The 17,758-nt window shown below is 41.9% G+C and overlaps 2 protein-coding genes across 2 annotated transcripts; both read left to right on the forward strand.

Annotated features, from left to right (window-relative positions):
- Window positions 1-820: 820 nt before the first annotated feature.
- On the forward strand, window positions 821-2,049 carry tmem35 (transmembrane protein 35; the record flags this gene model as incomplete). The annotated part of the gene is made up of 2 exons (XM_080502254.1): window positions 821-940; window positions 1,684-2,049. The coding sequence occupies 2 exons, from the start codon at window positions 821-823 to the stop codon at window positions 2,047-2,049; spliced, it is 486 nt and encodes a 161-aa protein (XP_080358380.1).
- Window positions 2,050-5,318: 3,269 nt separating this feature from the next.
- Window positions 5,319-16,376, forward strand: cenpi (centromere protein I; the record flags this gene model as incomplete). The annotated part of the gene is made up of 20 exons (XM_080502400.1): window positions 5,319-5,478; window positions 6,631-6,768; window positions 7,344-7,462; window positions 7,689-7,796; window positions 7,971-8,019; window positions 8,291-8,337; window positions 8,568-8,657; window positions 8,755-8,886; window positions 9,659-9,799; window positions 11,293-11,413; window positions 11,579-11,673; window positions 11,854-11,971; window positions 12,217-12,281; window positions 12,428-12,537; window positions 13,440-13,575; window positions 14,534-14,658; window positions 15,173-15,221; window positions 15,542-15,760; window positions 16,102-16,146; window positions 16,254-16,376. 20 exons carry the CDS (start codon window positions 5,319-5,321, stop codon window positions 16,374-16,376), a joined length of 2,190 nt encoding a protein of 729 aa, XP_080358526.1.
- Between the last annotated feature and the right edge of the window lie 1,382 nt (window positions 16,377-17,758).

Below are 17,758 nucleotides of genomic sequence, written 5' to 3' on the forward strand. Positions count from 1 at the left end.
TTAACCTTTGCCAATGACCAGGGGGAGGAAGAAGAGGGTGATGGGAATGAAGGAGAGCAGGAAAACTCCTGTCACAGAGATGAAGCCTTTATTACACCTTTAACCATGTGTCAGAGCAGAGCAGCCTAATTGTGGGAGGGTCACAGACAGGCCCTCCCTTGACTGGGATTGGCTCAACCCCTGATGACACTATAGAGGGTTTGACCTCTGATTTGCTTGTCGGAGCAACGTACTCTTTACTATTTTATTTTCTACTGCAAATGGATGAATGTGTTTTGGTTTGTTGTTCTTCACTGATACTGATATTTATTTTCTTGTTTTTAACTGGATTTTTATGAACTTGAAAATTGGAAAGGTGTTGACAAATGCAATATACTATTATTATTATTATTATTATTATTAATAACAAATCGTGCTTAGAAGCACAGTTTGTTTTTGTTTTGTATTTAGTGGTCGCAGTTCTTCAGTCTTTTCATCCGCCATTGTTGTTGGTTGCTAGGCAACCGGAAGGCATCAGCGGTCGAGCCATGCCGTAAAGCAACACAAAAAGCTGTATTCCCTCCAAAATGGTTTCCGCGGAGCGTTAAAAGATGTTGTCGCAGTCACGGCGTCGGTTTAATAAAAGCGTGAGTTTCCGCGGAGTGAGGCGGTGAACGGTTTTCCTCCAGGCAGCGGCGGCGGCGGCGGGAGGCAGGCGGGGACACCGCGCCGCCATCTTTGTGGTTCCTCCAGAAGCCCTTCCCCCTGGTTCATCCTCTCTCCACCGGGAAATACAGTCCCCGCTCACCGTTCAGCTCGCCGGCTGGCTTCACGCTCGAACATGGCCTCGCCAAGGACCGTAACCATCGTGGCCCTTTCTTTCGCCCTGGGTCTGTTCTTCGTGTTCATGGGCACCATCAAGCTGACGCCGAGGCTGAGCAAAGACGCCTACAGCGAGATGGTGAGTACCGGGGAGAGTCCGCAGCAGAAGAGGGGGTGAAAGGCCATTGTTCTGCGGCGGCTGCACAGGCGACAGCCTCCAATGATCTGCAGAGACGCTGACCTAAATAGTGAGGGGTAAAAAAAAAGACGGGTAATAACTGCTCACTATTCCGCGAATCTCCGTTTTTTTAACCCCCCCTCCCATCTGTTTGAGAATCGTGCACGGTTATGTAAAATGTAAACCAGAATTCGGCCTGTATGTTGAAAGATAACAGACATCACGGTGTCACCACAGGTTTCACGCATTCATCAGCAATGCTGCACGCAACACGACATCTTTCACTCGTGAGCCTCTGAACGTTGAAGCTCGGATGGAAACCAGATAATTGCACGCAAGTCGTCTTTATTGTTTATCTTGAAAGATGCGAGTACTTGCAGGTTAGTCAGCAGATTTGGAGGTGACTGTTGGCTCTTTATTTTTATTTTATTTTTTTGCTGCTCAGCACATGTGTTGCAGTTGCCAAGCTTCTTGATTCAATTTTGCAGTTTCAGAGGCAATTCCAGCAATTTCTACAAGATGCACCTGCTGGTGCTGATGCTGAAATGTCCTGTGATGTCAAACTTCAATATTCAAAGATGATCCCTTAACTTCTCTTCAGTCTTGATCACAGCCGCAGTGATGGATGATTCTTAATTGTGTTGACAATTGAGTTTTCAGTCCCTGAGACACCTCTCAGTGTGTTTTTGTTGTTGTTGTTGCAGAAAAGAGCCTATAAGAGCTACGCCAAGGCATTGCCAGGTCTGAAAAAGATTGGGATCACCTCCGTCCTGCTACGCAAGATCATCGGCTCTCTGGAGGTCGGCTGTGGCGTGGTGCTCACCCTGGTGCCGGGCAGGCCAAAGGACGTGGCCAACTTCTTGCTCCTGCTGGTCATGCTGGCTGTGCTGTTTTTCCACCAGCTCGTCGGAGACCCGCTCAAGCGTTACGCCCACGCTCTGGTCTTCGGCATTCTGCTCACCTGCCGGCTACTTATTGCCCGCCAGAGCGACGACCGGCCGGAGAGAGAGGACAGCAGAGAGGAGCAGCACATCAACGATCAGGAAAAGAACAAGGTCAAACAATCCTAAAGAATCTTACTTTTTTTTTTTTGGGGTGGTGGTGGGGGGGTTCAAGCCACAGCAAAGAAAGCCAGGTGCGCCTCAATGGATCGTAGTAATTCATATCTTGAAGGAAACAGTCACACCTAGTAATAAAAGCCCTCACACTCCTCCTCCGTACCGTCCAGCTGGCTGACTGATTACTCTGACCCGCTCTTCTGAAATCTTACTGTGAAACGGAGAACTCCCGACCCGTACGTCCTCTGCATAACCACGAACAGTTATACCAATGGAAACTGACGCGATCAGCTTATCGTCACACTAGTTGGTCTAGTTTTCCTATTTATTCCAGTCTTACACTGTGTTAAATGTTTGTGTTTTTAAATCAAATGTGAATTTCGTTTATGTTGGAAGTTGATTGGGAATGCAGTTTGTTGTTCTCTTTTTTGAAATACTCTTTGTTTTTCTAATTTGTTTTTTTTATTTATTTTTTACTGTATTTAGGAGAAAACCGCAAATGATTTTAAAGCATGTTGAAATTTGTCAGGAAAATACGACATAAACCAAAATAGGCACGGTTGGAAGGTTGTGAATCAGTCCTTGTATTACAGTACGTCTTATTTTGGTGCAGCGTTACTCGACGGCGACTTAAAAAAAGAGAAAAACTTGTAAATCCTTCTTCTGTCCTTTTCATCCCAGTAGATTTTTCGCAGCAGTACGCATGACATCCTTTCTCCAATACTTTTTCCCCAAAGTAAAACGATGTGAGTATCGTCTTCCCCCTTTCAGTTTTCACAAAGTTATTTCGGGGAAATGGACGTTTGACTCGGGTGTCTGCTGCCAGCTTGCACAGCGACACATTCAAATCGGTTTCAATATTTTTGCCTGTTAAAATGAGGAATTTTACAATTTGTAATTCACAGTTTAGGTCTTAAATTTCCACTCGTGTGGTTCGGTTTTAGTTTGTATTTATAAAAAATATTAAAATGAAAGCATTCCTGTTGAGATTTTTGAATGCTGTCAATTTTACGATTCACAATATTTCTGTAAATGTTAACTTCAATAAAGAATTGGAGGTGAAACTGACTGTTGTTTCTTTTATTCTTTTATTACAGTTATTTCAACATCTGTATGTCGGACCAAAAGCACAGTGATGCTAGGTTGTGCTTATCACCAGTTTGTTGCTTGGGGTGTGTCACATTAAAATCCCTCCCCCCATTCTTGACCCCAACATGGGCAGGAAATGAGACTCCTTTTCCATCAATGGGGTTGAAAGGGCAAACGGCCAAACTGGAAACATAAAGATCTTTCTGTCGTGTATTTTGTCGTCGGGCCAAATGGTGTGGTTCAGTCATCACTCCTGTGGAGATGGAAAACTGAGCAGATAAATTCTGAAGTGAATGTTAAAGTTAAGAGGCAGCTGTAAACCTAATTCTCTGTGGTGTGGTGCAGAATGAAAGAATATACATTTGATGGGTCTCACATTGTCCGTTTGGTACAGTACGTTTTTTTAAAGGAGGTTTAGATATATAAGAAGACAGCACCTTATAGATTTGGGTTTCCAAAAGTGCGTATTTACATTTGTCTCAATTCTATAGTTTATTGTACTTTATTATAATAAAAAATGGAGGACTAAACACACTACATATCATTTACAACACATTTATGCATATCCGTGTGTTGTGCAGGATAACTTTTGATCAGAAACTGTTTGAATATTTAATGATTTGAGTGCAACTTTGAAAGGCTCACAGCACATTTCAGTGAGCAGAAGGAGGCCTCTGTTTGTGGAAACAATTTAAACCTTATTCTGTTTGTCTTATCATTAAGAAATAATTTTTTTTTCATTATGTTGGCTGCATCCGATTGGCAGGAGGGGGGCTATAAACTGCAGGTTCTGAAAGACTGAAGGGCCATTTCATAATATTTAAAGAGCAGAGGTAGAGGCTGGCTGGCTGTGAAAAAGCACTGGACAAACAATATCGACCTGGAAATTGAAGGTCCCGTGATTCAGACAGGATGGGAACAGCAAAGTTATTGAAAAATATCTGCTGGAGCGTTTGATGATAAACATGAACAGGAGTGGAGGTCAAGGAGAGAGTACAGGCAGGGTGGACTGGGATAGAGATGAGTTTCAGACTGATCTGTGATGGAGGATCGAAACTGCATCATATGATCTACAATATAGAGGAAATTTCAGCCTCTGCTCTGCTTCTGCACAACTGTGCTGAGCCTGACTTTTCTGACTGCACAAAAAAAAACAACCTCCTGAACCTAAAGCAAAGAAGGGATGACATTTGATGTGCCCTTTTGTACAAGGCACACATTAATATTTCATAACGTTTGTCTGTACAGAGCCAACTCGTCCAAGGTGTTGCCTGACCTTCACCCAGCGGCGCTAGGACAGGCTACTGCAGCTTCAGGGGAGTCCAACTTGTATTAAGGAAGAATGAATACAAACGGAGGGAAAAAACATAGAACAGTGGTGATTTCCTCAATCAATGTCAAAATAAGAGAACACTGGAAACAAATACAGTATTGACAAACCAGGATTCACCCAAAACCTTACATGTTTATCAATAAATCTTGGGAGACAGCCTAACCATGTGACAATTACATTATTTCATGTGATGTGTACTGAAAGGATCCTGCAGCAAATTGCCATACTCTATTGTTGCTGCTTAAATACCCTAGTCTGAACAGTTGTAAAATGTATTCTATTGTTTATATTTCAAAAGGGACAGTTGGAAAAATACACCAGAACACTGTTTCATTGGAAAAATCCCACTAGGAATGTGGCAAATGTTACTACCTTTGAAAGATAAAGAAATTTAATAGAGTGGTTGTGCATTTTACCTGTTTTCAATGATTCAGTAGATTCAGTAGTTTACACCAAATAAAATGTGTGTAGAGCCACAAAACACATTTAACCTTTAAATTCCGGGTTTGATAGAAATATCAGTTCCTTATTATCCTCCCCTGAAGAAGAAGACCAACCAGAAGGCATTATAAAGAATAACTAACTCAACGACTGCCACAAGTACCTTCTGTGAATAGAATAAAAAGTAGGATGGCAATTATTATTTCAATATGATTTAGTGAAAACTTCAAGGAGCCCCTACAAAGGGCTTGAAGGACGCCATGGTGGGAGAGTAGCCAAAGACTACAACTCCCAGAATGCCACGTAGCGGAAATACCACAACAGGCATGCGCGGGGCAACGGTCGCGCGGAGTTTTTGAGTTTCTTTTTGAATGGCTGAAAACAGACCGGAGTTTTTTCCTCTGTTAGCAATGTAGAGATGGCAGAAACACACAACCTGTCCGCTTCAGATCATTCGAGTCTCGACCAGAGTGCGTCCAGCCGGAGCGGTAACAGGAGTTTGAGGGTCGCAGAGCAGGAGAAGAGGAAGAAGGAGGCGGAGGAGCCGTTTGTTCTGGCCCTGAAGTACTTCTCTGACGGTGAGGGCAGGGTGGGAGCCGACGGTGTTGTTGTTACTGCAGCTGAGAACTGCTAAGGAAACAAATAATAAAAAAAAAATAGACGACGATAGAAACAAGCCAAGGGTTGCTGTTTATTGAACTTCAAAGTGTTTACATTACTTTTTGTACAAACCGAGTGAGTCACGGTCTGCTCGCTTGATTTAAAAGTGCATAAAGGGACAGGAGTGGTAAATAACGCAATTTCGAATATTTTCATATTAAAAGTAATCTTATTAACTACATATTTTGCTCGATTACTGGTAGATTACTGGTACTAATACTGGTACTAATATTAGAAATGATAACAGCAGTACAAAAACAAAACAAAAAATAACCAAGCAAATTAACATCCACAGACCCAATGGGATGTTGAGTACTAGTGGTGCTAGATGAGAACCACGAGGATCTCCAAACATAGTTTTGTTTTGCCTAGACGTGAAACGAATAGTGTCAGTATTTTTTTTTTGCAGGATAATACCCAGTTTAGCGGCCCTAGAAATAACCAAACTAATCTCTGGTCATTCACATGAAACAAAGAAGTAGGACCAGAAATATAATTCAGTTTAACATTTTTCTGATGTCACTGTTTAAAAGCATGCCATTACTTATCTCTACACTAGTTGTCTCAGTGTTTTGGTGCATGAAATACTTACCCATACTAAGATTTTTATCCATCTATTTTCTGTAATGCAATCCCAGTTGATTGTGGACAAAGGCAGAATACAACCTGGACAGGTCAGTAGTTTGTGAAGGTGCAAACCGAGGGACAAGCAGTAAGAATTAAAAACAAACATAGAATTGTAGGTGTGACAATGTCTACAATCAGACCAATGGTCAAGTTTAGATGCACCAACTTACCGGGGTTGTTTTTCAGGACAGTGAGAGGTTCTCAGTGAAGTTCTCCAAATTCTTGGACGCCTCATGTTGCAGTTAACATGAGCTGAACTGTGAGAGCTTCCACCTTGTTGTAACGTTTACACACAGTGAACACTATGTTGGGCTAATGACAACAGGATAAAACAACATTATTGCTCCATGTCTAGTTGTCCAGCATTAAAACTGTCGAGTATTTCCTCTTGTTTGTGAGTATTTTAAAAAGCACACAAACATTATTTCCTGTGTCTCCTGCAGTGGAAGCAGGGACTCCAGTGACCGGAAACGATGACTTTGAGAAGAACCTGGAGCTGGTGGAGAAGGAGGCCTACAGCAGAGGGCTTTCCCCTGAGGCCATTTCTCTAATGCTGGAGTTTGCCATGAGTCTGCGAATGGGTAAGGCTGTCACTTAGCTGGAGCATCAGCATTTACTGTATCTCCGTATCAGCCGGAACTGCTTGACAGGGAAGCCTGTAAAACCATATCCTTTGCTGCTTTATGATGTTCTTTTTGACAGACTGTCACTTTATTTTATGAGTAGATTACTTTTACAAAAGCATCTCGGTGAATTTAACACATTTATCTCCCTGCCTGTCTGTGGATGGGAGATAGGACAAACCATCCATGCTTTATTCTACTCTTGGGGCTGGAGCTGATGGCAGCTGACTATAGGTGAATGCAGGACAGACCCAAGACTGTTTACACTGAACTCAGAGCTGTTTATGAGTTTGAGTAGATGTTTTTAGACGGGAAGGGAACTGGACTACCGAGAGAAAACCCACATGTGCGGAGAGAACATGCAAACTACACTCAGAGAGGCTGGAATAGAACTGAATCCTTCAGTCAAAGAAACAAGGCACAACGTAGAGCGTAGGCACGTCGGCACAATTTGACAAGTGTGCATTGATATCCTGGGCAAGTGGAAGCTTTTATTTCATGTTCAGTCTTAATATTTGGTTTGGTCTCTGTAGGCAATCCTCCATGTGCACGGGTGCTGAAGTGTCTGATTCCTGCATCTGTGGTGCCACAAGAGGCCGTTGTGAGAGCGGTGGTTTGGCTGAATGTTGGGACAATGCCTGTGGGCACGCAGGTAAATGCAAAAAAAAAACCTCATTGAGCTCATTTTGTTGAACAGAATTTATTTTTTTGTATGAGACATTTACCTATATTGTTTTTAATGAATGATGTCTTGGAAGAAAATACTATGTTTTAAATTTTAGTGGCCTGCTGGCCATGAATATCCTTCGGTTTTCAATGACTTGCGCAGTTTTTGAGACGAGAAACTTCCGTTTTCTTTACTTTGACGTATTTTACAGGTCCTCTTCATAAAGTGGGTTTTGACCATGTTTGATATGATTGACGGAAAGGACCAACTTCGAGCAATTTATGGTTTCATCTTCAGCTTCGTCATGGATGAAAACCTGGTGAGTGATGACATTTTGAGATATGTTTCTCTAGTTATCTGTCCATCTGTGCTGCTAAAACCATGTATTCCATCATATCTGCAATTAACCAATGAACAGCGAGAGTTTACGTTGTATCCGCATAAATCAGTGAAATGATATTTAAATAAACCGGTCCTTTCTGTCTCCTTCCAGTGCCCTTTTATCTGCCACCTATTGTACCTTCTAACCCGAAAGGAAAGTGGTAAGCAAGATGTTTCTAAGCTTCCATTTCAAGTCTGTATGATTTTGAGCTCGTAACAAATATTCATATATTTACCAAATTAGTTGTTGTAAATCACCATTTGAAAACTCCTTAAATAGTTTTGCATGGCAGCATCCAGATTGTTCATATGTATTCACTTAACATAGGATCAATGTGCTGCCATCCTCTTTTTCTCGTTCACTTCCCGTATGTCCCCTTTTCAAATGTGGTTTTCTGAACATTTCTAACTGAATGGTTTTTGTCATTGCAGTGCAAGTCTTCAGAGTCAGGAAGTTACTGGAGCTGCAGTCTAAACTGGTAAACATCCTGCGTATTTGATGCCATCTACAGCCATTAATCAAAGTGTTCATATTGGCTTTCCCCTCCCCGTATGAAAATTCATGACATGCTAAATTGTTGTTTACCCTCGACACATCATTCACATAATCAAGTCGCCTTTCCGTACTTATCGTTCCATCCCGCGTCGTTAGGAAGCATCAATCACAAATGGAGCTGCAGAGTCAATATATTACTGTTGTTTTCTATAGGGACGGCAGCCTTTTCTCCTGCACCTGCTGTCACTTTACAAAGTGTTTCGTCCCGAGCTGGTGTTGCTCTCCATCCCGTCAAGGATGAGGGTTTGTACACGAATTGTGACTCCTCATGCTGCTTTCACTCTCCACCGCCATCGTGTCTGAACCGTCAACAAAACTGAATGCTTCCTGTTTTTCTCAGAGTGGATTTAGAAACCACATTTCCCCCTGGAAATCAGCATTGATCGCTGTCCAGAAGAGGAACGGTCTGCAGGTCGCTCCCAGCATCAGTCTGGCTTTCACAAATAAGGAGAAGAGCACTTCTCGCAAAAGGGTAGGGGAGTGCGCTTGAGCTTCTGGATAGGCTCATGTTTCCGTTCGCTATCCCTCCTGGTATAATTCACTTACTGCTGGTTTCTTTGTAACTTCTGATTCTTAGTACTTTTATCATCTCTGAAACATGGAGACGTTATAGTAATGTTTAGCTTAGTTTTCCATTTCTCGCTTGTGGTTGAATTCAGACGCTTGAATTTTACTTTCAGTTTTAGCGTCGATATTTGTTAAAAAATACCCATGTGGGATGAAAATTGCAAGATTTAATGTTGATGTTTTCACATGCCAAAGTTTGCTGATTTGTTATTATGACATTTCTTTCTGCTATGTAACAAACTGAACACATTCATATTACTTCTTTAGCACTGACTTTGACAGTTCATTGATGATTGCATTTTTAAACAATGTTTTAAAAAAAGGATTTATTTACTATTTATGTTCTTGCATGTTTATTCCACATGGGGTCACTGTAGTGAGTTTTCAAAGTTGACGTAATACCTTGAGTTTTAAAGTTTCTGAAGAACGGTTGACACACTGAAGATCAATACTATAACATACTAGATTGAAGTACGTAAGTTAAATAATTCTGGTAATTAGCAATAATTCGAAAAACATTTTGTGCTTTATTTACTACATTCGACCTTCATCAAATAATATAATAACATTCCAACAGTTCATGGAGTAGCAGCTATACAATTCATGTAATTTATTATCAGTTTATTAAGATTTCTTTGTCTTCGTCTTAGCGCTCTCTTCTCTTGTGGCTTTTTCAGAAACACGGTCACTTGGATTTGCCAGCGTTGAGAGCAGCCGTCAACAGAGATCCTCAAACTGAGTCCTTCGGCAGAGAGCTGGTCCCCATGGTGCAGATCAACTCTTTTGCTCAGATGTTACAAAATATGCATCGCATAGAGGTACAAGTTCTTGGAATCTCTTACTATTCCACCTTCTTCTCATTTCTTCTCTCAGCCTCCACATTTAATCCCTCGTATTTAATGTTATGTGCCAGTTTGACTCAACTGGCAGAGCATGGCATCTTCTTTAAATTTCTATGTTATTCTCTTATTGGTCATTTCATGCTGCAAATGTGTGAGGGACCATCTTGCGGTCAAAATCTTGTAATCAGTGACGGAATAAGGGGGGAAAAAACGTGATTTATTAACACCAAACCTTGATGTGAAGCAAAGAACTGTTATTGATATTGTTTTTATGATTGGCACATTATTGTAAAAGGTTTCGAAAACCCTATACTGCCTTCTTGGAGGTGAAGGCAGAAGAGCCCCACAGAAAGAGCATTTAATATAAAAATACACACCCACACGTCACTTTACTTCCGCTGGAGCTTGATGTTTGTGATGTGTTCTCACAACCACAGGATGGCGCTGTGGTACTGTTTGCTTGTATGTTGTAATGCCAGAAATCACAGCAGAGGTGGCCTGTGGCTCCATGTAATTTATTAGAATACAAACAGATTGCAGGAGCAGAGAGCTTGCATTTTTTTGTTTTTAGACATTTCATTTTGTTTTTCTGTTTTATTTTTCCATCATCACTGTTTAGTCTGTGTCATATGAGCAATGAAAGCAAGAGACCAGAGATGAGATCTATCCAAGTGACGCATGGGGCAAAGTTGGCAAAACAAATGGACATTTAAAGAGGCCTCGCCATAAATGTCTATTTGCCCTGCAGATTCAGTGACCTGATAAAATGATATAAGTCATTTTAAATGGCTCACAGAGTTTTATGTGCCATGCTACATAAATTCACCTCTTTCGGTGCACTCAAAGCTCACGTGGAACAGTCCGGGGTTTTTCGCAGGACAATGGCCGCCCGCGTGTTTATATACACAGGCAGGAAGCTCCGTGTCGCATAGTGTTGGGGAAGACGGATGGGGGCATTCAATCTGCCGCATAAACCCCTTCAGCAAAGACATTGACAGAAGATCATTGATTATTTCCTTCTCAGGCACTGTTCCTGTTGTCAAAAGCAGAATGGTGCTTTTTCAGTTTAATGATACGCTTGCTCCGATATTATTGAAGAGCTGACTTGTGTCCATTTACAGTCTGTTCTTCTCATTCGGATTTATTTATTAGAGTGACAAATTACACGTGTCGTGAGGCTCATGCACAGTACCGGCCTCTGGAAAGTATTCAGCTTGCCCTAGTATTGCCACGTATAGATTTTACAGAGTTGAATTGTGGCAAATTAAATTAGAAGGACTTGGGCATCTGCTGGTTCTTAATCTTTAAGTAAACATTTTCACTGATGAGCCCTGTCCGTCTCTGTAATTTGACATCTGAGTGCGTGAGCATGGTCACCTGACAGTTCTTTGTTATCCATCCAGTTTGGCTATTTTAGCCTCTCGGTTTAACGTTTCCCTTCCCGTCTCTGCATTTTTCCCCTCCACCAGCTGCCTGCTCAGATGGGCTCACTGCTGGGTTCCAGTCTGGCCCTGCAGTACCTGGACTGTGTGCAGGACGAGTCCGCCCTCCTACGCCTCAATTTCTGGCTGGGCAGTGCTTTACAGGAAGGTAAGTCGTCGGGGACGTTGAAACGGGGACTGACACTTTGAAATGTGTGCTGTGACCTCAAGTTGAACCTCGTCATGTTATTAAATGAATTCACAGTGCATCTTTATTCCCTTGGCAGTTTTCCTTTTGTTCCTCCTCTCAGCACCCCTTTAACTGTTTTTTAAGAATTCCTGTTTGCCGGCGATGGAGGAGCCGCCCAGGATTCAGAGGGAGCGTTGCAGTTTCTGAACAAGTTGCTCTCTGCCCAGGACTTTCTTCAGGTGAAAGTCACCATTCATGCACCGTCAACGGTCTTTTTTTTTTCAATCTCAGGATTATTCTCTGTTGGTTCCTGTTCTTGTTAACTTGAAGCCACATGCACAACTGTGTGCTCATAAGAGAAACTCCAGTCGACGATTGATTCCACCTCGATGCTGATTTGTCGCATTTTCTCCCGACAGGAGGGGTTTTCCAGTTCAGAAGCTTTCCTCTACAAATTTCTCAACGTGTGGGACGGTGCCCTGCTTCGTCCGCAGATCCTCGGCCTCCTGAGCCACGTTCCCGTCATCCCCAGCTCCCGTGGGTTTTTCGCCTCTTTTACTGACCACTTCTTCCTCGCACTGCGGTTTTCGTTCTCTGTCTGTCAAACCTACAGTACATGCCATTACTTTCCTTCTTGACCTTGTAGCCCACCTCAATAAAAACAAGGCCACATCCTTATATTGCCAGGGCCTTTCATTTTGCTCTATATACTAGTGGAAAGTATGGCGCTTTGAGTTATATAACACGTCCAACTGACCTGTGACCTTTTGTCTCCTGTTCAGAAATCAAACGGCTTCTGTTTGAGCCCCTGATGCAGCTCTTCTTCACCTCCTCCCTCTTTTTCAAGGTACGCCAGAGTCTTGCTCCTCCCGCCGTGCAGGGGCGATCAAAACCTTTGTAGAAACGATGCAGTCGTATTTCTCCGGTACGTGTAAAGCTTCACTACACTTTTTTTCACTGCGACACGCTTTGTGTTTTTGTGTACGGCCGCAGTGTGGACTGATGGAGTGTCTGAACAGCATGTTGTCCAAGTGGCTGACCTGGCACTCGGTGTACGCTCTGGAAGATGATCTGGACATCAGCCTCAACAGTCACACCTCCATGTGAGTTTTACATCCATTTCCTGCTACTTGTTTACGCCCTGAGCATAAACAGGCAATAGACCTGAAACACATTACGAATTTATTAGATAGCATAAAGGTTATGGCTCTTGGAAGTTGTATTTTTGCACCAAGAAAAGTCTACGAATTCCTTGTATAATAAAAAAAAAAAAAAAAAAAAAAATTCTAGGGTGTTGCTGCTATTTTATGCACTATGTGTTATTGCTAGAATAAAAAAATATCCATCATACTATACTGTGTCTTCCAGCAGACTCAACAACAACATGTCTAATGACAAGGAGAAGTAATTAATTGTGTTTAATATCAAATTCAGTTTAATGGCAACCCTCCTGCAGTGTTATTCTCAGTGACATTAATCTTTGAGTGAAGCGTCACGCTTCTCCATACACTAACCTTTCTGTACGAACGCAGGCTATTTGTAATCTGCAGCTCAGGTAGAACTCTGTATCGACACGTTTTCTCCATTTTTGTTTTGCGCCCGTTTGTTCATCCAATCCTTGAATTGCATAAGGTTTGGAAAACAGAAACAGCCAGGGGAGTGATTTTAGCTCATGTCAATCTTGTTTAAACACTTGGGCTTCAGGACTTGTCCTACACGCACAATAAAACATCAGTTGAAGCGAAGATCAATTTTTATTCACTGCCATTTCCAAGGTCACCCCGGTATTTAACCAGAATGCAACACATTGAAGGTTCATTGATTATAGATTGTGTTTGTCTCCACTGTCCAGGCATCACTCGATTCTTTGTTTTACCTTTTATATAGCGCTGGACTGCTGCAGTGAATAGTTTGAGTCATTTTAATTTGACTCCTCAAGATGAAAGCTGCTCGTGTGTGTGTGTGTGTGTGTGTGTGTGACTCTCTTCTCTGCCCTCTGTCGCAGAAACATGACCTTGACGGGGTTCAAGGATTCGGTGATGGAACTGATTGACTTTGTCGGCCATCTTGCGTCTGTGGGCCTTCAGCTTGAAGACAGTCACTCTCTCCTCCTCAGCTTCATCCTGGACTTTTATGAGACGGTAAATCAGCTGAAGCTAATCATTAAACCTGCTTCCTGTGTGATTTAGCTTCATAGCAAAGGGATCTTTTATACTGTTTCTGGTGTCAATTCAATGGTGCAAGTTCATATTGAATTATTAGACAAGGCTCAGAACAGTGTTATTTACATGATGTCGACTTGTCATCGGTTTCCTTGTATCCACTTCTTCAACGAGTGAGACATTGATACTGGTGTCACATATGATGACACAGTTCTGTATTTTTGAGGGCTCACTGAAAGAAGTTATTGATTAGTTTGCAGTCACAGAAATCATGTCCTAAGATGTTACTTTAAATCATAAGGGTATTTATTTTTTTTTTTTTGGTTGAGTGGCCAATCTAGTTGTGTTGAAAATATGAAGAAAAGTGAGAATTATGACGAGATTTAAATGTTGTTTTTTTGACCCAAATTATTGTTTTTATTGATGTTATTTAACCTGTCCCAGTAACATTCACTTTTTCGGATTTTTCTGCTTTGGCACGTTAAGCAAATTTTAAAGGGCACATCATGAAGTAACACTCATATTTCTGATTAATCACCAAAACAAAATCATAAACGTTGAATGAAATGAGAAGAAAATAAGTCTCAAAAACTAGTTGCTTGGCAACCTTTCATTATGTTTCACGTCGGAGTGGAGCATGTTTGAAACAAGAAGGAAAGCTCTCAAAAGCTCTTTTCCGTTGCTCAGTACACATCTTCAGAGATAAGGGATGATTTAAGTAGCATGAACAGTAGTTCTTGGCTCTACGTGACACACCATAATCGCATAATGCCAGTGTGATGCCAGGAATAGCTTCACAGATCCACTCCTAACAAAGCAGAGTCATCGTCGCAGCTTCATACTTTGTGTTGCTGTATCTGCTTTCCACTTTTTGTCTTTTCTTTTTTTTTTTTTTTTTAACTCCCCATGGTTGTTTACTGCATTTCTGTCCCTGCAGGTGTGTGACACATTCCTCAAATATGGCCTCCCCCTTGTGGTGATGCCTCCGCCGGGGGTTTTTTACCCAGCGCTGTTTGCCACTGACCCAGTCAGCGTGGACAGACTGGCCTACATCATGCACAGGTGGGGGAGGTTTAACAGCACTTCCACACATTTATCTCAAAGCAATACCATAAATGTAAATGTCATATTCATATTTGATGAAAGAACAGACCTGGAATCTTGTAGCTTCGTTGCACTTCCATGTTAATGTATGATTTATGATAATGAGAGGCAGAGAGGCCTCTCATTATCACTTAGGCTCTCCTGTGCATCATTTGACTCCATCCATCCATCCATCCATACACACATCCATCCATCCATCCATCCATCAGCGAGGCAGGGTGTACCCTGGACAGCGACTCCAACCTTTTATATGAAATACTCAGCAGTGTGTTGGTTAATTGACTTCACCTCTGGAATCTAAAATAGTGCTACTGAAGCAGGGTATAAAAATACTCCATTGGAAGAACGCTGAAACATAATTGCATGCTTTTTTCTTTTTTTTTGACAGACTGAGAACAGGGTGTTTTGTAGTGATTCATGAACACAAGGTTCTGCTGTAATTATACTTTTTTCTTTTCCCTTTTTGCATCAGGTACAAAGTGAACTTGACATCAGCCAAGAGTCAAGAGCAACAGGGAGCGGTAAGTGTGAATGTTTACTTCTGTGTTCTTGCTTCGCGAAAATGATTGATGTGAATAGATTTTTGTTGCAGAGCAGTGCTTTAATCCACAAGTATCTGCCGGAACCACGTGACCTTAGCACCTCAGATGAGGGATTAAAAAGTCTAAATGTAAATTCGCCGTTGGCTATGATTTTATATCTGAATTTCAGGCTGCCTGTATCGTCACCTCGAAATCTCGTCACGCCATCAAGAAATGCCACTAAATCCAAACAGTCTACCATACGTCTGTTCAGACTTTTGAATCTCGTTCCTTTTGATCCGTTTTTTTTTTTCCCTCAGCAGTCTTTCCGCATCAGCCGGCAGACTTTCCGTGAGTTCAACCAGTACCTGATCAACATGGTCAACTGCCTGTGGAACTCCAAAATGATTCAACCGGGAACGGGGGTGCAGCTGGGAGAGGAGCTGCTCCTCCGCAGTGGCGTCCCGCAGCACTGGATGAGCTTCGACCTCGTCCGCCACCCGGCCTTCATGGGCTACGCCTTCGATTTCCACCAGAAGGTGAGTGAGCTTTTATTTTCTGTCACGTTATGAAGTAAATCCGACAAGAACCCTCCAAGTGCCTTTGGACTACGTTCGGCGCGGCGGCGGCGGCTCTGTGCAGCTCGGCTAATAGAGTTCGACTCGTGACAAATGTGGTATTAATGTATCTTTCATAGATGATGCATTAATACAGAAGGACATTTCATTATTAATGGGCGCTTGCATGAGATGTAGTTTTCATCATGTTTAATAATACACGTACCTCTTTTTGGTGCGGCCCATGTGCAACATTCAGTGGTGATCCTGTGTGATCTACCAGAGCTGCCTGACAATGAATATTCATGTTCTCTCTTTATCAGTGCTGGCCGGACAGAAAGGACACAGACCTTAATTCCATAAAGGAGGTATCTGAGGTTTCCTTTTAATTCCCTGCTTTTCATAGACCTGACCTGAGATATCTGTGATCACGCAAATCTTCAGACGTGACTGATTGCGTTTCCGTGGTTTTCAGAATTCCAAGGCGTGGAGCTGGTACGTGGAGTATCTATTGAACCAGGGTTTTGACGGCCTTAAACTCTTCATTCAGACTAACATCACTCGGCAGCCCACAGCAGGCGACGTGCAAGACGAGTAGCACAGAAGGAAAAGAAAAGAAAAACATTTGGACCGCACCCAGTTTTTTCAAAGACTTGTACATAAACCATCTCCTCGACTCTTCTGCCTCTCCTACTTGCAAAGGATCAAAATAATGTTTTTTTATGTACATAGATTTGTGTTTTTATGGTTGTTTATAAATTTTACTTCATACTGTCCACTTATCAATAGCAAACCATATTGCCCCTTTGTGTTAACATTGCTGTACAGCTTTCCATCTGCAAACCCTGACTCTCGCACATTGTTGAAATAAATAGGAAGCAAATAGAACTCAGCTGTGAATTATTTGTTGCGTCTGCCGCACATACACAAGTGTCAACATGCGATTTTCCTCAGTCAAAAGGCCATCAAGTGCCTGAAGTAAACCTGCGAAAGGGCTGTTCTTAAATTCAGCAGATTTCCAAACAATGACATCACCTGTACAAACACGCTGACGGATGAACTGCTTGTAAAGTAGATCTCGTCCATATCAACTTGTGTCTGCAACAAGGAATTTGTATTCGTCTCCAGCTCTCCTCAGAATGAAGTATAACGGCCTGAAAAGTGCAAATGTGTCAACAAGTTTGGTGTGGTAAATAGAAATGTGGTTTTCACCAATGAGGTTGAGTCACTATTGCATCACTGTGAAGAATCTGTCCTGTCGAAGCACAAATGCAGTTGGTTTCACGTTTGCTGAGACTTAAATGGTCACATTGCTTGCAAAATAGCGTCATAAGCCAAACTGAGGGCGACTTTATGAACGCATCCAGCCGTAGGAATGATGCGAAACGGAGAAGCAACAGGCTCCACAAAGAAAAACAATGTGGCCAAGAGGATTTCAAACGTTTCAGCTGAGTGCTTCCAGTGACACAAAGAACTATTATATCCTATCATTGCACATTTGAACAATATGATATAATATGACTGGCCACAAAGGGAGAACAAGTTGTTTTTTTTTTTTTTAGTTTTGGGCATTTGGGTATCTTTAACATCCTGCTCATCAAGTCAATTTTCTGTCAACATGAGTTAAAATGGTAAAAGGACGTTTACCAGGCACATTTTAAGTCCCAAACTTACTTTTTGAATTCAAAGGTCCTGCTTTTGTCACTCTTGTAACTGATTAACACATTTGAAGAGACAGCAAGAGTGACTCAAATTTTACTTTGTCGGTGAGTATATATATGTATACATATATTTCTTTTTTAATGAAATAATCTATTTTGGACAACAGTGTCAAAAGTATGAAGCTATGGATTAATTATGATAGTAAATTGGCCCTTGGAGAGACTTTTCTGAAGTTTTCCTTCCCTGCAGGTGAAATGGGGTTACGGATCTGTGCGGATGTGCTTCTTTAACCTTGAGGTTTGATTTGGTTGCTCCTGC

This window comes from Blennius ocellaris (assembly GCF_963422515.1).
Source record: "Blennius ocellaris genome assembly, chromosome: 9".
NCBI classification, from domain to species: domain Eukaryota; kingdom Metazoa; phylum Chordata; class Actinopteri; order Blenniiformes; family Blenniidae; genus Blennius; species Blennius ocellaris.